The 19,925-nt window shown below is 42.7% G+C and overlaps 1 protein-coding gene across 4 annotated transcripts in view; it reads left to right on the top strand.

Moving 5' to 3' along the window:
• Positions 1 to 19,925, top strand: part of lepr (leptin receptor) — a 55,422-nt gene that overhangs the window by 14,576 nt on the left and 20,921 nt on the right. For all 4 annotated transcript variants that reach the window (XM_024403080.2, XM_024403081.2, XM_024403083.2 and 1 more), the window contains exons 4-13: positions 843 to 1,073; positions 2,174 to 2,303; positions 2,887 to 3,071; positions 6,761 to 6,918; positions 7,219 to 7,363; positions 12,366 to 12,644; positions 13,202 to 13,301; positions 17,000 to 17,220; positions 17,402 to 17,553; positions 19,400 to 19,553. In XM_024403080.2, the coding sequence (XP_024258848.1) occupies positions 843 to 1,073; positions 2,174 to 2,303; positions 2,887 to 3,071; positions 6,761 to 6,918; positions 7,219 to 7,363; positions 12,366 to 12,644; positions 13,202 to 13,301; positions 17,000 to 17,220; positions 17,402 to 17,553; positions 19,400 to 19,553 (1,755 nt within the window). The remainder of the gene's footprint in view (positions 1 to 842; positions 1,074 to 2,173; positions 2,304 to 2,886; positions 3,072 to 6,760; positions 6,919 to 7,218; positions 7,364 to 12,365; positions 12,645 to 13,201; positions 13,302 to 16,999; positions 17,221 to 17,401; positions 17,554 to 19,399; positions 19,554 to 19,925) is intronic.

The following is a 19,925-nucleotide window of genomic DNA, read 5'->3' as shown; positions in this document are numbered from 1 at the left end:
TAAATAGAAGTATGCCGGTCTCTGTGGTTAGCTGTCTTTGTAATGTTGGACATCATCCAATGTGTTTGGCAATAATCCTTCTACCACACAAGTGAAACACAGAATAGATCGTTCATCAGGGCATAATGTCTCCTGACCACAAAAATGGCCCATATTGAACCAAATAGACACACACAAATATATTTCCCCCATGAAAAGTAGAAATGAAATTGGAACCGCACACATGATTGCTGCACCACATACCTTTTAATTCGGCTAGTTAGACAACAAATTGATCCTAGAAGTGGATCTTTGTCAGGTAAAGTAGCAATCCTTTGTTTGTGCATGTGGGCAAGCGTGTTTGTGTAATTGAGAACACTCCGTCTTTGGGAATCAGTATACAACAGACATCCCTTTTGTAATATCTATCCCAAGCCAGCATGCTATGGGGAGACTGGGAGGGTGGATGGATGACTAATAGGTTGAATGAACCATCGTCTTGTCAGTCACATTGTTTTACCTGGTTGACAAAGAAGCATGTACAGTATGAATCCTTGAGCTGGTAGAAGTCCTCTGGTATAGGCTGAGGTTACCAGAGTTCATTCTAGTAAAGGTCTCTGAACAATATTGTAGCCTTTTTATAATACTTTTACCAACTTCATGAACATCTCTTGAAATCTTCACAATTCGGTCTGAAATTAATGTACTAATTGAATTCATATCAATGTCGTCTTTGAATACCATGCTGAGAATCAAACCCACAACTATGGTATTACCAGCATCATTATACCCCAACCACAACTTCTGTCCAGTGTCTGATGTAATTTCCTGTCAACCATGTTTACTTCCTGTTTTTGCCTCAGGTGCTGTGTTGGTGGAGCCTGTGGAAGTATCCCCCCATGGAGACCTTCTAGACCTCCCCTGGCAGACAGGGCTCTGCTGTTCCTCAACCCCAGCCCAACTTCACCACGGAGGAGAGGAAGAAGACAGGGGGTCTGCACCATCTGATACGGGGCACCCACACACCCTTCAGTGCCTCTTCAGGAACTTCACAAGCACACTAGGACCTCACCCGGAGACTGAACCCAGCAGAGGTAAGCGTCCTGCTCTGTTTGACTGACATGACATCACAGAAGGCTGGAAACAATTTGTTTGACGTATTTACCACTCCATTGATTCTGCTCCAGTCATTACCACCAGCCTGTTCTCCCTAATTAAGGTGCCACCAACCTCCTGTGCATGATATTTACTGGGTGAGAGTTCTGTCTTACTACTGCCCTGGGACCATATTCACAAAGCAAGATGCTGACTGAGGATCAAATACCTTTTAAATCATAATGAAAAAGAGCAAGGAATTGATTCTAGATCAGCACTCCTATTCTGAGACAATTTGTATATACTGGCCTTGGACAGCTGGATAAATGTGTTTTCATTTCTCTGAATGGTGCGTAATAAAACAGCCTGTGACCACTTAACTGCACTGAGGAAGAGAACATTGAGGCTCATTCAATTGAATAGGGGCCAATTAACTGGAGTGATAAGATGGCCTCTGTGCACTTGAGTGTGGTGTTCTTCTCTGTTTGGAGGTGGCGGTGGAAGTGGGAGGTGGTAACACAAACTAAAGATCTGTGTGTGCGCCTGTGTGTGCATCCGTGAATATGTGTGTTTTAACAACAGGAAGCAAAGGCTCAGGGTGAAGGATTTATTCATGAGATCGATAGCTTGGTGGTAGCCTCTGACGTGTGCTAATCGATGGATATTAGATGACGCTACCCACAGCCGGTGGCTCTGGCATTTAAAGAGGGGACGTTTTGAAAACGGTCTCATGAATCGTTGACAATAACTGTGCAGAGGTAAAATGGTGTGAGAGGGTGTTATGTTTTCTTCTCCAATGACATGGTGATTCAGCTCAGGTAGACCTGAGGTCCTAAGTGTGAGTAAGAGGGGGAATGGATGATAAGCAATGACGTTGGCCAGATTCTAGGGCTTCTTTTTCAGGATATGTTCCAGGGCTTGCTATGACTGTCCTAATTAGTTGTGGGTTTATTCAGCTAGGTGTGTGTGTGTGTGTGTGTGTGTGTGTGTGTGCTTTGCGTGGGGTTGGTGAGTTCATATATATTAGGGTTTACAGTGACCGAACAGACAGAGTATGTGCCTGTGTTGATGCTAATATGCTAAATGAACTTCTCTCCAGCCACCTGTTGGGACATCCTGTGCCGTGTTGATGAGACCTGGGATAATGTAATATGTGATCTAAAGCACCCAGCCACTTCCTCAGACACCTCCATTCCTGGGTCAGTGGCACTTAGCTTGCAGCACTTAACGTGAGTATCAAGTTCAATTCAACCTGCTGCTATTGTCTAGAGTCTGTCCTCTCCTCTCCCATCCTGTTTGTTATTCTTGTCTGGTGTTGGCTCAAAGATGTGCCTGAGGCAGTAAGAGCTCAGGTGGGGGTCTGAGGTGTATGTGTGTCTGTGCCTGTCTGTGCATGCAATGTGACTGGCAGAGCGTATGGAGCAGGCTGAGACTGTGATAATTGGCCTTTTGGCCCATCGCATTAAATATTTTGCAAATAATTAGGCAAAATATCACAATAGTGTTTTTACTTGTTGTTTTCATTACTTTCATGTGGATTGCAACTAGCCTGGTCCTAGATGTTTGTGATCCTTTCAAACATGGCATGACAAGGAGTTGATAGTACAAACAGATCTGGGACCAGGCTAGGTTGCAACCTGACCTGTGCTTAGTCTATGATTAGCACACTACACTAGCCTCTTATCTTTACTGAATGAAAGTATATTTAGCTGGGTTTTCGACTAGGACACAGGGCTAAACGTGGTACATATGGAGGGAAGCAGTCCATGTCCTCATCTGACGAAGTGCATAAATGTCTCTTGTCTATTTCAGAACACTGCCTGACATTGAGGTTAACTCCACACATGGGACTGATTGTGTGGGAGAGGATTCCATCACCTGTTCTATTGCTCTCCATGTGGTCAGCAGTATCGTCATGGTGACAGCCAATGTGTCCAACACCACAGCAGGTCCCCTGGTGATGCTCAGCGTCCCTCCAAGGACGTCTCAGCGTCTCTGTAAGGAGTGTGAATGTACCTGATCTCCCTCTCAACCTCTCTTCTGAAGATGTTAGAGGATGTCAATTGCTTTAATGGCTTATCTATCTGGTCTTCATATTCTGATGGATATCACTTAACATTTACCAAGTACCAGCGTGCTGCCTGGCGAGCTGGCACTGTTTATTATGTAGGCTAGCGGTATCTAGGGAGCCATTTCTACCATGAGGAAACTGGGGAGTTATTTGTTTAGGCTTAAAGACCACATACACACCTGTACAGTATAGTGAGTGTAACGGGCAGCTTCAGTAGGTCTGATACCAGCTGCCCTTTGGGACTTCCAGGCAGGCCAAGATTACTGTTTACTCTGGTCCCAGGAACCATGGTGATGAGCTGGAGATCACTCCACTGATGGGAAACGCATACCTTGTTTGCTCAATCTAAGCTCTTTGCGGCCTTGTTGGTCAATGGAACATTGGTTTGATGCAAGTAGAAATTGTGCAAATATTGAGTTTTAAAAGCCTTTAAATTAATTGAAGTGTCATTTAATTTAGATCACATGGAACATTATTATAAGTCAGCTTTTTTTAATATGAATAAAGGCTTGCTAAAGGGCCAAAATGCAGTGTTTTGACATGCTCTGTACATCCTCTGACTTCTAGGAAGATTTTAGCACACTTGGTCACCTCCCTGACCAAGGCCCTTCTCCCCCGATTGCTCAGTTTAGCCGGGTGGCCAGCTCGAGGAAGAGTCTTGGTGGTTCCAAACTTCTTCCATTTAATAATGGAGGCCACTGTCTTCTTGGTTATCTTAAATGCTGCAGAATTCATATTTTTTTCCTTCCCCAGATCTGTGCTTCAACACCATCCTATCTCGGAGCTCTATAGACAATTCCTTTGACCTCATGGCTTAATTTTTGCTCTTACATGCGCACCGTCAACCGAGAAAGGTTGCCGACTCCTCATGTAGCCTATTACCGGCAACTTCAAGAGAGTAATGGCAGAATCTGCGAAAGCTAGCAGGAGCGGGAGGAAAATAATTGGGTCAGGTTTTTTTCTTCTGGTTATCTAGATCTCTGGCCACCTCTTGAGATGTTTGTCTTACTTCATCAAACCATAAGCTCAATGCATATAGTTGATTTTTCTTCAAACACATAGGGTGTATCTCTATATGGAAAAATAGGTCGAAAAATGGTCCAAAGAACAGATGACTTTCGGTTGACTAAGATATTTCTTTTGTCGGGGACAGCCCTATAATTATCACACTTTTCTGTTTTATAAGATGGGTTATAAATAACGCCCCTGTCAAGTCAATCACTGGTAAACACGAACCTCAAAATGAAGAAAGCAGTTTAAATACCAGGAATTTGCATCTCACTGTCAAATACTGTAATATATGTTAGAATTCCAGGAAGAAATTGCGAAAGGGTGTCTTCTACTCTGCCTTGGTACTGGGTTGCATTTTCAGTTATTTGAATTAAATTGAGGTATTGTTACGTCCGTCGTTGAATGAATGAGACCAAAGCGCAGCACGGAAAGTGTTCATGATATTTAATGCTGAAACACCGGCAAAACAACTAAATATACAAGAACGTAAAGTTCTGCAGGGCTATACAGCTACTGTGCAAAAACAAGATGCCACAAACTCAGGTGGAAAACAGGCTGCCTAAGTATGATTCCCAATCAGAGAACGATAGACAGCTGCCTCAGGATTGGGAACCATACCCGGCCAACAAAGAAATAGAAAACTAGAATGCCCACCCAAATCACACCCTGACCTAATCAAATTGAGAAATTAACAGGCTCTCTAAGGTCAGGGCGTGACAGGTATTGATTTTCCTGACATGAGGAGCTTGGCCTTATTGATCGGTATTCAGTAAGAAGCCAATGGACCACTAAAGTCGAGATGCTGTCTTTCAGATAGACGTTATTATATCATGTTCATACACCACTGAGCCTGTCATGTCATCTCATATACGTTTCTGCTCATTTCATCATTTGGCTGCCCTGTATGAAGCCTGTTTGAGTCTATAACCAATGCAGTTATTAGGGACAATCAATGTGTCACCAATGGCTGTTACAGTACTGTATGTGCCTGAGACTATTGTCTCTGCAGTGTAGAAATACAGATATCACTTGTTTGTTACTGAGAATGTTCCTGTGCTGGAAATGCAGATGAGCTTGATGAAAACCTGCACAAACACAAAAATAGAAACGTAACATGCAACAATTTTTAGATTTTCCTGAGTTACAGTTCATATAAGGAAATCAGTCAATTGAAATAAAATCATTAGGCCCTAATCTATTGATTTCACATGACAGATACCTTTATAAAAAAAAGAAAAAAAGGTAGGGCCCTGTATCAGAAAACCAGTCAGTATCTGGTGTGACCACCATTTTCCTCATGCAGTGCAGCACATCTCTTTTGTATAGAGTTGATCAGGCTGTTTGTGGCCTGTAGAATGTTGTCCCACTCCTCTTTAATGGCTGTGCGAAGTTGCTGGATATTGGCAGGAACTGGAACATGCTGTCGTGCACGTCGATCCAGAGCATCCCAATGGGAGACAACTGGAGATTATGCAGGCCATGGTAGAACTGGGAGATGTTCAGCTTCCTGGAATTGCGTGCAGATCCCTCTAAAAGGAGCGGTGCATTATCATGCTGAAACATGAGGTGATGGCGGCAGATGAATGACACAGCAAAGGGCCTCAGGATCTCGTCACGGTATCTCTGCGCATTTAAATTGCCATCGATAAAATGCACTTGTGTTCATTGTCTGTAGCTTATGCCTGCCTGTACCTAACCCCACCACAAGTATGGGGCACTCTTTTCACAACGTTGACATCAGTAAACCGCTCGCCCACATGACACCGACACACGTGGTCTGCGGTTGTGAGGATGGTTGGACGTACTACCAAATTCTCTAAAATGACATTGGAGGTGGCTTATGGTAGAGAAATTAACATTCACTTCTCTGGCAACAGCTCTGGTGGACATTCCTACAGGCAGCATGCCAATTGCACGTTCCCTCAACTTGAGACCTCTGGAATTGTGTTGTGTGATAAAACTGCACTGTTTAGGGTGGCCTTTTATTTTCCCCAGGTGCACCTGTTTAATGATCATACTGTTTAATCCCACCTGTCAATTGGATGAATTATCTTGGCAAAGGAGAAATGCTCACTAACAGGGATATAAACAAATGTGTGCATGAAATTTGAGTGAAATAAGCTTTTTGTCCGTATGGAACATATCTGTGATCTTTTATTTCAGCTCATGAAACATAGGACTAAAAATGTACATGTTGCGTTTATATTTTAGTTCAGTGTATTAACAGTATTGCACTTTTCATGTAGCCTACTTTTGTCCAGCTAACAGCCTAACCACCGATCAAGCAACAATATGGACTAAACTTTCAAATCATGTTGCTACAAAATACTGGTCAAATTAAGATCTGACATTGGGTGCCATTATGACAATTATTAATCATTTATTTTGTTTACCTTTTATTTAACTAACTAAGTCAGTTAAGAACAAATTCTAGGCTACCTGCCACCACCTCTCTAACCACTAGGCAACCTGCCACCCCCCCTCTAACCACTAGGCTACCTGCCTCTAACCACTAGGCAACCTGCTGCCCATAATGACGACGATAATGGTGTTTCATAGTTTGGAGGATGATGAAGATGATTATGATTTGCTTTTGTTGTACAGGGAAACCAAGCCCACCACTGAACCTAACACACACCCAGACCACAGAGGGAGAGTTGATTCTGAGCTGGAGCGACCCACAGCCCCATGCCAGCCCTGTCCAACTGAGCTATGAGGTCCGATACAATACCTCCCAAAGTACCTCTCACCCCAACTGGCTGGTAAGAACACACTGGCCTCCGAGCAAACACAACATCTAAGTACAGCTCTTAAAGAAAATAAAGCTAAAACCAATAATAATTCAACAGAGAACAAGAGCAAACACATAGAGGATGTTGAAGAGTCTTAATGCCACTCATGGTTTTCTTAGATGTAGATATCATTTTCAGTTATGTTCTCAGTCATCACAATGCCATTTTGTATTTGTGTCAAATTGTCAATCCATGTTGACACTGCATTTTGCAGATGGAGTAACTTCTGTATGACATCTTGTGTTTCTCTCCCCTATTCCTCTGTTCCAGCACGTGGACGTGTCTGGAGCCCAGTGGGTGTCTCTGACTGGACTGAGGCCTGGTCTGCAATACACTCTCCAGATCCGGTCTCACCACCCTGCTCTGCCTCACCTGTGGAGTGACTGGAGCCAGCAACATCGTATCCGTCTGGAAAGTGAGACCTCTCTCTCTGTCTGCACAGAAACATACACATCATAAACACACAGTTAACTTATCATACTCGCTTGACTTCTGCCTGCACAGTAAGACCTCTGCCTTGCCCTACTTACACACATTAAATATACAGTCAGGCAGCATAGAGAAGAAAAACATGTTTAAATTAGAACTGATCGTTGAACATTTCGATTGGGTAATGCTTAATGGTTGTGTTTTTGTATTCTTATTATTGGGACCTACTGGCTTATTATAATTTTATGGAATTTAACATCATGCTGTGTGTGACTGCTGTCTTTCCATCAGCCCTATGCAGTGGTGTAGTGGTGCCTGGAGAAGCGGGTATATTCTAATTTTGCCTAAAAGTTCCCAAACGGCCTGCCCAGCGAAGGAAAGGCACCCGGTGTGAAAAATACTGTTTTCCTATGGAAAAACACTTTAGCTGGATGTAAAACTGCATGACTAAAACCTCTGCAAAAACGTACAGAAAAATTACAGCCTTCTTTTGAGTTATCTTAGATTAGTTCAGAAGTAATTCTGGCTCTGTTCCTATTTTGGCTCATGTGGGACAACCTTCAGTAACTGCCACATTGAACCACACCCCAAAGACTGAAATCAGTTTTTTTCACAATGAGCAACAGAGAAAGGAGAAGCTATTTTCCTAGCACACTGTCACAAATGATCTGTGGTTTTGCCCACACAAACACACACATATGGGGAGACTGGTCTGTACCTGCTGCATACTACACTGTTAGAGACTCGAGGATTCATAGATATGCATTGCATTTTCATGCAGTCAATACTGTATACATTGGGTAACTTAGCAAACATATCTGGGTAATTGGGTAACTTAGCAAACCTATTTGGTTTGGAACCCCTGGATGAGGAGACTGGGATGGGTCTAACTGCTGCATACTGTACTGTTAGAGACGCGATGATTCAGAAATATGCATTACATACACTTGCAGCCGATACAGTATACATTGGGTAACTTGGCCAACATATTTGTTTTGGAAATTGTGAAGATGTCTTAGGTTGTCAAATATGGGGACAGGATCAAGGTGGCAATTAGGGAGCTGGATGGATTAATAAAGACAATATTAGATTCGGAATATGAAGGTGGGGATTGTATTATATTATTATTATTATCTTCATCAAAATCATTTTAGTCTAGTTGATCTCGCTCTCTCACTCTCACACTCACTCTCACATATTTAATTATTACATATTTAATTTAAGCGCTTTATTAATTTTTATTGTTGATTATCTACTTCACTTGCTTTAACATTACCAAGATAATAAACAATACAAATGACAGTAAACTTTACACTCACAGAATTTCCAAAAGAATAAAGACATTTCAAATGTGATATTATGTCTATATACAGTGTTGTAAAGATGTGCAAATAGTTCAAGTACAAAAGGGAAAATAAATAAATATGGGTTGTATTTACAATGGTGTTTGTTCTTCACTAGTTGCCCTTTTCTTGTGGCAACAGGTCACACATCTTGCTGCTGTGATGCACACTGTGGAATTTCACCCAGTAGATATGAGAGTTTATTAGCTTATTCTTCCCTTTGTCTCTCTCACCCTCTCTCTCCCTCCCTGCCCCTCTTCTCATCTATCTCTCTCTCTGTCCCTCTCTCTCTCGCTCTCTCTCTCTCTGTGATGACTACATCATGCAGAGTTGGTTTTCGAAGGTTGTCTGTTTATGTCCAACCGCTCCTCCTATAGCTTTACTGCAGAGCTGTAGATGAATCTGTCAGCCCTCTCTGACTCACATGATGAAGGCTCTTCATAAAGGACAAAGACACAGAATGAAAGATGGGGACCACTGAGGGATTCTGCCCCAGTGTAGAAGTGATTATTGAAAACACACACACAGAATGAAAGATGGGGACCACTGATGGATTCTGCCCCAGTGTAGAAGTGATTATTGAAAACACACACAGAAGAGCTAGGACCATGGAAATATACTGTTGAAGTCAGAAGTTTACATACACTTAGCTTGGAGACATTTAAAACTCGTTTTTCAACCACTACACACATTTCTTGTTAACAAACTATAGTTTTGGCAAGTCGGTTAGGACATCTACTTCATGCATGACACAAGTAATTTTACCAACAATTGTTTACAGACAGATTATTTGATTTATAATTCACTATCACAATTCCAGCGGGTCAGAAGTTTACATACACTAAGTTGACTGTGCCTTTTAAACAGCTTGGAAAATTCCAGAAAATTATGTCATGGCTTTAGAAGTTTCTGATAGGCTAATTGACATCATTTGAGTCAATTGGAGGTGTTCCTGTGGATGTATTTCAAGGCCTAGCTTCAAACTCTTTGCTTGACATTATGGAAAATCAAAACGACTCAGCTAAGACCTCAGGAAAGAATTGTAGGCCTCCACAAGTCTGGTTCATCCTTGGGAGCAATTTCCAAACGCCTGAAGGTACCACGTTCATCTGTACAAACAATAGTAGGCAAGTATAACCACCATTCGATCACGCAGCCGTCATACCGCTCAGGAAGGAGACGCGGTCTATCTCCTAGAGATGAACATACTTTGGTGCAAAAAGTGCAAATCAATCCCAGAACAAAAGAAAAGTACCTTGTGAAGATGCTGGAAGAAACAGCTACAAAAGTATCTATATCCACAGTAAAACAAGGCCTATATCAACATAACCTGAAAGGTCGCTTAGCAAGGAAGAAGCAATTGCTCCAAAACCGCCATTTAAAAAAAGCCAGACTACGGTTTGCAACTGCACATGGGGACAAAGATCGTACTTTTTGGAGAAATGTATTCTGGTCTGATGAAAACAAAATATAACTGTTTTTTTTTTTTCAACACTTTTTTTTTGGTTACAACATGACTCCTTATGTGTTATTTCATAGTTTTGATGTCTTCACTATTATTCAATAGTTAAAATTTTACAATGTAGAAAATAGTCAAAATAAAAACACTTGAATGAGTTGTTCTGAAAGTTTTGACCACTAGTGAACATATGAGATGAGTGTGTGTTGACTAGTGTTCCATTTATTAAAGTGGCCAGTGATTTCAAGTCTATGTATGTAGGCAGCAGCCTCTAATGTGCTAGTGATGGTTATTTAACAGTCTGGTGGCCTTGAGATAGATGCTTTTCAGTCTCTCTGTCCCAGCTTTGATGCACCTCTACTTCTGGATGATAGCGGGGTGAACAGGCAGTGAGTTTGTCCTTGTTGATGTTTTTGGCCTTCCTGTAACATCGGGTGCTGTAGGTGTCCTGGAGGCTAGGTAGTTTGCCCCCAGTGATGCGTTGGGCAGACCGCACCACGCTCTGGAGAGTCTTGTGGTTGTGGGCGTTGCAGTTGCCGTACCAGGTGGTGATACAGCCCGACAGGATGTTCTCAATTGTGCATCGGTAAGCTTTTGTGAGGGTTTTAGGTGCCAAGCTACATTTCTTCAGCCTCCTGAGGTCGAACAGGAACTGTTGTGCCTTCTTCTCTGTGTGTTTGGACCATTTAAGTTTGTCAGTGATGTGTACGCTGAGAAATGTGAAGCTTTCCACCTTGTCTACTGCGGTCCCGTTGATGTGGATAGGGGGGTGCTCCCTCTGCTGTTTCCTGAAGTCCACGATCATCTCCTTTGTTTTGTTGACGTTCAGTGAGAGGTTATTTTCCTGGCACCACACTCCCAGAGCCCTCACTTCCTCTCTGTAGGCTGTCTCGTCATTGTTGGTAATCAAGCCTACTTCTGTTGTGTCGTCTGCGAACTTGATGATTTGAGTAGGAGGCGTGCTTGACTACGCAGTCATGGGAGTACAGGCGGTGTCAAGACCCAGGGCCTCGAGCTTAATGATGAGCTTGGAGGGTACTATGGCGTTGAATGCTGAGATATAGTCAATGAACAGCATTCTTACGTATGTATTCATCTTGTGCAGATGGGATAGGGCAGTGTGATGGCGACTGCATCGTCTGTGGACCTATTGGGGCGGTAAGCAAATTGAAGTGGGTCTAGGGCGACAGGTAAGGTAGAGGTGATATGATACTTGACTAGTCTCTCAAAGCACTTCATGATGACAGAAGTGAGTGCTACGGGGTGATAGTCATTCATTTCAGATACCTTTGCTTTCTTGGGTACAGGAACAATGGTGGCCATCTTGAAGCATGTGGGGACAGAGTGGGATAGGGAGAGATTGAATAGGTCTGTAAACACACCAGCCAGCTGGTCTGTGCATGCTCTGAGGACGAGGCTATGGATGCCGTCTGGGCCAGCAGCTTTGCAAGTGTTTACACACTTTTAAATGTCTTACTCATGTCGGCCACAGAGAAGGAGAGCCCACAGTCCTTGATAGCGGGCCGCGTCGGTGGCGCTGTGTTATCCTCAAAGTGGGCGAAGAAGGTGTTTAGTTTGTCTGGAAGCAAGACGTTGGTGTCCACCACGTGGCTGGTTTTCCTTTTGTAGTCCGTGATTGTCTGTAGACCCTGCCATATATGGGGCGGCAGGGTAGCCTAGTGGTTAGAATGTTGTACTAGTAACCGTTCTGCCCCTGATCAGGTAATTAACCCACTATTCCTAGGCCGTCAATGAATATAAGAATTTGTTCTTAACCTCTCTGCGCACGGAACCCGGTAGCAGACTGAAATTCGGCAACATATGGTGATCGCTACATAAATAGTCATATTAAACATTCATGAAAATACAAGTGTCTCACATGTTTAGTTTAAGATTCTTGGTAATTGCTGCAATATAGCCTGTTCAAAACTTCTGTGAAGGTTTAAAATCGTTTGCAAGTGTTTTGTTTCATTCTGTTGAGTCATTTTCTTTGGCCAAATTAAGTTCCAACTGTAATGTTGTGTTTGCTGCGATAACTTCCACCTCGGATTTTCCCTATAAACAATGGCTTGACTTACTTTTGACATTACCCTAATAAAGTTTAGAAAAGTTTGAAGGTTTTATGTGATGTGGCTATTAGCCTGTTGTACAGTTTTTCTGACTGAGTTCACTTTGCTTTGTTTCAGATGTGACATATCTCCCTGAGAGAGTGGTGGCCAGCTTTGGAGACAGCGTGACCGTCTATTGCGTGTGCAATGACCTCCGGGTGAATGCCAGCACCATGGTCTGGATTCTGAACTCCCGTGACCGCCTTCCTAAGAGTCAGTACGCTGCAGTCAACGACCGTGTCAGTAAGATAACGGTTCGACCATCGGAGCAGAGACTGTCTGACACCCTGCATTGCTGCCAGCCTTTTGGGGAGACATATAGCTGTAACTACCACTACTCAACGATCTACATTAAAGGTGTGCAGGAATGGATGGTTGTTAAGATTTGGGTTGGGTTCATGAAAATGTTTAACATCAGGGGAAAAAAATATTTATTTATTTATTTCGTATTTTTACCCCACTTTCGTGGTATCCAATTGTTAGTTAGATAGTTACTATTGTCTCATCGCTACAACTCCCGTACGGGCTCGGGAGAGACGAGGGTCGAAAGCCATGCATCCTCCGAAACAAAACCCAAGAAGCACTGCTTCTTAACACCCGGAAGCCAGCCGCACCAATGTGTCGGAGGAAACACTGTGCACCTGGCTACCTGGTAAGCGCGCACTGCGCCCGGTGATGAGACAAGGATATCCCTTTTGGCCGGTAGGGATATCCTACCGGCAAAACCCTCCCTAACCTGGACGACGCTAGGCCAATTGTGTGACCTCCCGGTCACGGCCGGCTGCGACAGAGCCTGGGCGCGAACCCAGAGTCTCTGGTGGCACAGCTAGCACTGCGATGCAGTGCCCTAGACCACTGCGCCACCCGGGAGCCCTGGAAATGTATTTATTTGATGTAGATTATGTGTGTTTTAGATCCGGTCATTGATATCAGCTGTGTGACCAGTGGGGATCTGGACAGTATGACCTGTAGGTGGAACAACCTACCTATAGGTGGAATCAACTTCATGTCCAGGTAAACACTACTTACAGCATTTGTACAACCTACACAAACACCTGTAAAACCTACACATACACCTGTACACATATAGTTAAAGTGACTATTGGTTATCTTATGATTAAGATCAGTCTATTAGAGCATTTGAAATACTGGAGGATCTTACATTTGGCTCTTTGTTAGATGTATTATACATAAATCGCTCTGCCATTTCCTGGTTGCTACAATTTTAATGGTTTGAGCTTACTAAACAATGTGTATATATAATTAATTAGCTAAATAATTAACCATAATCCCAACCCATACAATACTACTAGCGCTACAAACGGATTGTCATAGCTAGCCACCATGCAATAGCGCACATAGAACAGATCTACTGTTTCTAACACGGAACCCAAACCGGCTGCCCGTGCGCCATTGTGCATAAAAGTATTTTGTCCCCCCACACCAAATGCGATCCTGACATGTAGGTTAAAATATCTTTAACTCTGAACCATTTACATTAATTCGGGGACAGGTCGAAAGCATTAAACCTTTATGGCAATTTAGCTAGCTAGCTTGCTGTTGCTAGCTAATTTGTCCTGGGATATAAACATTGAGTTGTTATTTTACCTAAAATGCATAAGGTCCTCTACTCTGACAATTAATCCACACATAAAATGGTCAACCTACTCGTTTCTAGTCATCTCTCCTCCTTCTAGGCTTTTTCTTCTCTTGACTTTATATTGAGATTGGCAACTTTCATAAATTAGGTGCATTACCGCCACCGACCTCGTTCGTCTTTCAGTCACCCACACGGGTATAACCAATGAGGAGATGGCACGTGGGTACCTGCTTCTATAAACCAATGAGGAGATGGGAGAGGCAGGACTATTCTATTTTAGCCCTTGGCAATGCAGACGGTCGTTGGCGCAATAATTTAATGATATAGATTTCTACATTTATTTTACAACGCTGTAGTCAGCCTGTTAGACTGGCTTTCAATGAGAGTGACAGATCTATAAGTCACATTTCTATGTGAATTTGGTCAGGTCGCCCAAAAAGTTTACATATGACACCTTTTCACTGTCACTGCTTGGTGTCTCTGATATATTCCTAAGAAATATGGGATGCGAGTTGGTTCAGGATCATAGAACAATACAGAACAGATTTAACCCCCTCAAGTGCAGCCTGGTGTCTAAGTGTAACATAGTAAATGTAAATCCGTGACACTGAAATTAGTATGATATGTGACCGACCACCTCCATTCGGTTTTATGTGCTAAATAGAGTGAGTAAGGTAGTGTAGTAAACAACCAACGATTTCAAAACTAAAAGTGGGGAAGGTAGTAGCCTATAATAAAGAATAACTACAGGGAAAAATACACTATCTAGTCCTTGGCCTATATACTATTCTGACTTTGGTGCAGGTCTCGTTGTTATTCACATTACCATCTCTGGTAAACACACCCCATATCAAATGAAATCTATGTGTGTGTCACATGCACAGGATACAAAAGGTGTAAATGGTACTGTGAAATGGTTACTTGCATATTTACATAGTAGCAATACAATTATTTTATACATATTTTCTAATTCTTAGATGATGCTTACCCAGACACGCATGTTGATGGGTCATGTTAAAGAAATGCTTTTGAGCTAGCTAAACAATTAACCATAATCCCAACTCATACAATACTACAAACACTACAAAAGGATTGTCATAGCTAGCCACCATGCATGAAATACAGTTGAATCTGTATGAATCTGCAGGTAGCTAAAGTTAACCAACTAGGTTCAATGTTAGCTAGCTATCAAACATTAGGTATTTCTGGCCAAAAAAGACACATTTTGATAAGTATCAAATGCCTCCTGTGAAGTAGTGACGTGACCATATGCCTAGCGTCCTGAAACTGGTCACGTACAGTACCAGTCAAAAGTTTGGACACACCTACTCATTCAAGGGTTTTTCTTTATGTTTTACTATTTTCTACATTGTCGAATACTAGTGAAAACATCAAAACTATGAAATAGCACATATGGAGTCATGTAGTAACCAAAAAAGTGTTCAACAAATCAAAATATATTTGAGATTCTTCAAAGTAGCCACCCTTTGCCTTGATGACAGCTTTACACACTCTTGCCATTCTCTCAAACAGCTTCACCTGGAATGCTTTTCCAACAGTCTTGGAGTTCCCACATATGCTGAGCACTTGTTGGCTGCTTTTCCTTCCCTCTGCGCTCCAACTCATCCCATACCATCTGAACTCAACTGGGTTGATGTCGGTGATTGTGGAGGCCAGCTCATCTAATGCAGCACTCCATCACTCTCCTTCTTGGTCAAATAGCCCTTACACAGCCTGGAGGTGTGTTAGGTCATCGTCCTGTTGAAAAAAATGATAGTCCCATTAAGTGCAAACCAGATGGGATGGTATATCGCTGCAGAATGCTGTGGTAAGCATACTGGTTAAGTGTGCCTTAAATTCTAAATAAATCAGTGTCCCCAGCAAAGCACCATCACACCTTCCTCCTCCATGCTTCACGGTGGGAACCACACCTGCGGAGATCATCCGTTCACCTACTCTGTGTCTCACAAAGACATGCCAGTTGGAACCAAAAATCTCAAATTTGGACTCCTCAGACCAAAGGACAGATTTCCCCCGGTCTAATATCCATTGCTCGTGTTTCTTGGGCCAAGCAAGTCTCTTCTTATTATTGGTGTCCTTTGGTAGTGGTTTCTTTGCAGCAATTCAACCATGAAGGCCTGATTCACGCAGTGTGGTATGGTTCATGAGACAGTAGGTTACTTAAGGTCCTTGGTCAGGGGGGATGGGGGGTGTATAACGTGAATGTCTAGCAACCCAAAGGTTGCGTGTTTGAATATCATCACGGTCAACTTTAGCAACTACTTACAGTACTACTTTTTAGCTATTTGTGACCCTTTTCAGGAAACTAGTTGTACAGTATGTCGCGGGTCGCTACTTCACACGAGAGCCTTATTTTATTTTATTTTTTTAATCAAATTGAGTTTTTGACCAGAAATGCCTTCTGCAATGTGAACTTTCATGTGCCTTAATAAAAAACTTGTATGTCATCTGTAGATATGAATAAAATTGTTAAATTATGAGCCTAGTTGGTTTAGCCACAGAAAAAGTGAGCAACCTTCCTGCTAACCATGATCAGCTGAGATAATGAGTGGCTGGACATGCCGAGAGATGAGTTCGGATTGGTCTGCCACATACCACGCTTCTGTCTATTTGAGCTGGTTAGCATGTGTAGGTAATCCTGTCTAACACTGCTTTAAAAATATATATATTGCTTAGTAGAACTGCATAAGTGTTGCTCTCCATTTCCTGGAGGACTGAGTTTTGAAATCAGTGGGATGGATGGATGGAGTATGATAGCTAAAGAGATGTAATCCAGAGACAGGTGTTTTGTCCATCTTTAAACTAAGGACAACCATGGCATCTGTGACAGGGCTAGGCCCACCTAAATGGAGGGAGACATATCTACGTTTACTATGTTACATCAACCCTTGAGTCCAGGTTGTCAAGCAAAATGTAAATGACTGTGTGTGTGATAATTTGTGAATTATTGCCGTGATTTCAAAACTCAGGCAGTGTAGAAGTTTACTTGTTGCATACCATTGACTATGACATGGTTCATACATACCCAGAAGTGGTAAAGGTGTTTTCACCCTGACGTTCTTTGTGTGTGTGTGTCTGTTAAATTCTCCAGGGTGGCCGACCTGTCCTGTGACGTCATGGAGGAGGCGGAGAGGGTGGGTGTGCCAGTGGGTGTGGTCAGGCAGGCGAAGTGTGAGTCCAGCGGCTATAGGGGAGTGAAGAGCTGCAATCTGCAGCCAATAAGAGTGACTTCCTGCTACAAGCTGTGGATGGAGTCCAAGACGGACAACAGCACGAGGTCACATCCTGTCTACATCACACCTATGGATCACGGTGAGTTAGGACCAGTATAGGAGTTCTGGTCTTGTTACATTTATTTTCTTACATGTTGTGGCTTTTTGAAACATACTGCACCAGCATGTGTTAATAATATTTAGTTTATATTTTTAAAACATGTATAGCTTTTAGTCTGCTTGACCAGGCTACATAATGACTGTCCTCTCCCTTCCTCTAGTGAAGCCCCATCCTCCCTCAGGCCTTGAGGCAGTGAGCATGCCCAGTGGGGTACTAAAGCTGGCGTGGGTGCCCCCAGAACTGCCCATCTATGATATGCAGTACCAGGTCCGCTATGCCCTCTCAACTGGCAGGGCCCATCCATTCTGGCAGGTTCGTAGGGCTCTTGCCAGAGTGCTCTGGTCAAAGTGGTGCACTATGTAGGGATCTTCAACTAGATTCAGCCGGGGGCCGCCGATTTATTCTTGAACGGATGGTCAGGGTGCCAGAACATAATTACAAATCATTTGTGGACTGCAAATTGACCGCAAGAAGCCCAAACAGATATAATATTTGACTAAAACATAATAATTTCAAACCTGGTTTACATTAGTATACGATTACATATATCTCTCTATTATGCGTGGGAATAATTTTGCAACAGATATTTCCAATATTAAAATCAATTGGAGCTGATTTGCTGGTGTTTTTACAGTATTTTATGTCAAAAGAATGTTTTATATCTAGCTTTTTGTTTTGCTCAGAAAATCTGGGATGCGAAATAAAATCACCGGCGGGCCAAATTCGGCCAGTGGGCCGCTAGTTGGGGAACCCTGAATAGGGGGCCATATCGGATGTGGCCTTGAGCTCATCTAGCTCCAACCGCCTGGCCATGAGCATCAGCTGGTCTCTATTTTCTATCTCTGATCTAGGAGTGGCATTATTTGCCCTAAAATACATGGCATTTACTGGTAGAGGAACACTGACTTGGTGGCATGAAGCAGAATACGACATTTTAATAAAACCTTTGATTAACACTTTTGGTGGGCAGATGAAAATATTTTACATTTTGAAAATGCCCACTATCTCTGGGCACATCTTTTCTCCATTCAAAATGTTCCCTCTCTTGCTGGGTCACATAACATTCATATCTTTTAAGACATACAGTATACACTATATATACAAAAGTATAAGGACAACACTTAAAATTAGTGGATTCGACTATATCAGCCGTACCCGTTGCTGACAAGTGTATAAAATTGAGCACACAGCCATGCAGTCTCCATAGACAAACATTGAAGGGCTCAGTGAATTTCAACGTAGCACCATCTTTCCAACAAGTCAATTGGACAACTTTCTGTCCTGCTAGAGCTGCCCCGGTCAACTGTTAGTGCTGTTATTGTGAAGTAAAAACATCTAGGAGCAACAACGTCTCAGCCGCGAAGTGGTAGGCCACACAAGCTCACAGAACAGAACCGCAGAGTGCTGAAGCACATAGCTTGTAAAAATCGTCTATCCTAGGTTGCAACACTACCGAGTTCCAAACTGCCTCTGTAAGCAATGTCAGCATAATAACTGTTTGTCGGGAGCTTCATGAAATGGGATGCCATGGCCAAGCAGCCACACACAAGCATAAGATCACCAAGCGTAATGCCAAGCGTCAGATGGAGTGGTGTAAAGCTTGCGGACATTGGACTCTGGTGCAGTGGAAACGTGTTCTCTGGAGTGATAAATCATTCTTCACCATCTGGCAGTCCGACAGACAAATCTGGGTTTGGAGGATGCCAGGAGAACGCTACCTGCCCCAATGCATAGTGTCAAATGTCACGTTTGGTGGAGGAGGAATATATTAGTCTGGGGCTGATTTTCATGGTTCAGGCCCCTTATTTCCAGTGAAGGGAAATCTTAACGCTACAGCAAGCCCGACCTCACTAATGCTCTTGTGGCTGAATGGAAGAAAGTCCCCGCAGCTATGTTCCAGCATCTAGTGGAACTCCTTCCCAGAAGAGTGGAGGCTGTTATGGCAGCAAAGGGGGGACCAACTCCATATTAATACTCATGGTTTTGGAATGAGATGTTCGAAGAGCATGTCTCCACATAACTTTGGTCATGTAGTGTATTTTCCCAAAATCCAGTTGCTTATGAGTTAATGGATAAATATGTATAATATTTTGAAGCTATCATTGAAAAATAAATTATTTGCTGTAAATATGTGATTTAATTGAGATATGTTCCACAGGTCCTAGCTCTGCAGACTGAGTCGTGGGCTGAGGTCCTTGAACCAGATGTGTGTGGGGTGTACAATGTGCAGGTCCGCTGTATGCACATCAACGGCTCCGGGACCTGGAGTGACTGGAGTCACTTGCTCTACACCAGCACTCACAACAGCAGAGGTACATTATTGTACTGGATGACTTCCTCATCAATTCATGCATGTCATTTCACTTTTATTTATACAGGTTAGTGTCATTTTCATAAAAAAGAAATAAAAAGATCCAGAAACTTCTTTTTGTGATTTCAGTTGTTTTTGAGAAACCTACCCCAACCAGCGATTCGCTTCCTCATCCTCGTTGTACAGTACGGGGTCCGAATAAACATTAACAAATGCTCCAAAAACACCCAAATATGTCCTTATTGAACTTAACTTTCTCAGTGTAGCGATGTTGGTCTTTAGAACTTTATCTGCAACGTTAACCATTTTGTGCGACGCGAAACGTTTCCCCTATCCAGCTGTTCCAATTTTCATGTAGCCTGCTGCCAATGGA

This window comes from Oncorhynchus tshawytscha, linkage group LG05 (assembly GCF_018296145.1).
Source record: "Oncorhynchus tshawytscha isolate Ot180627B linkage group LG05, Otsh_v2.0, whole genome shotgun sequence".
Classification (NCBI taxonomy): Eukaryota; Metazoa; Chordata; class Actinopteri; order Salmoniformes; family Salmonidae; genus Oncorhynchus; species Oncorhynchus tshawytscha.
The sequence above is the reverse complement of the archived record's forward strand: the minus strand, read 5'-3'. Positions and strand labels throughout refer to the sequence as shown.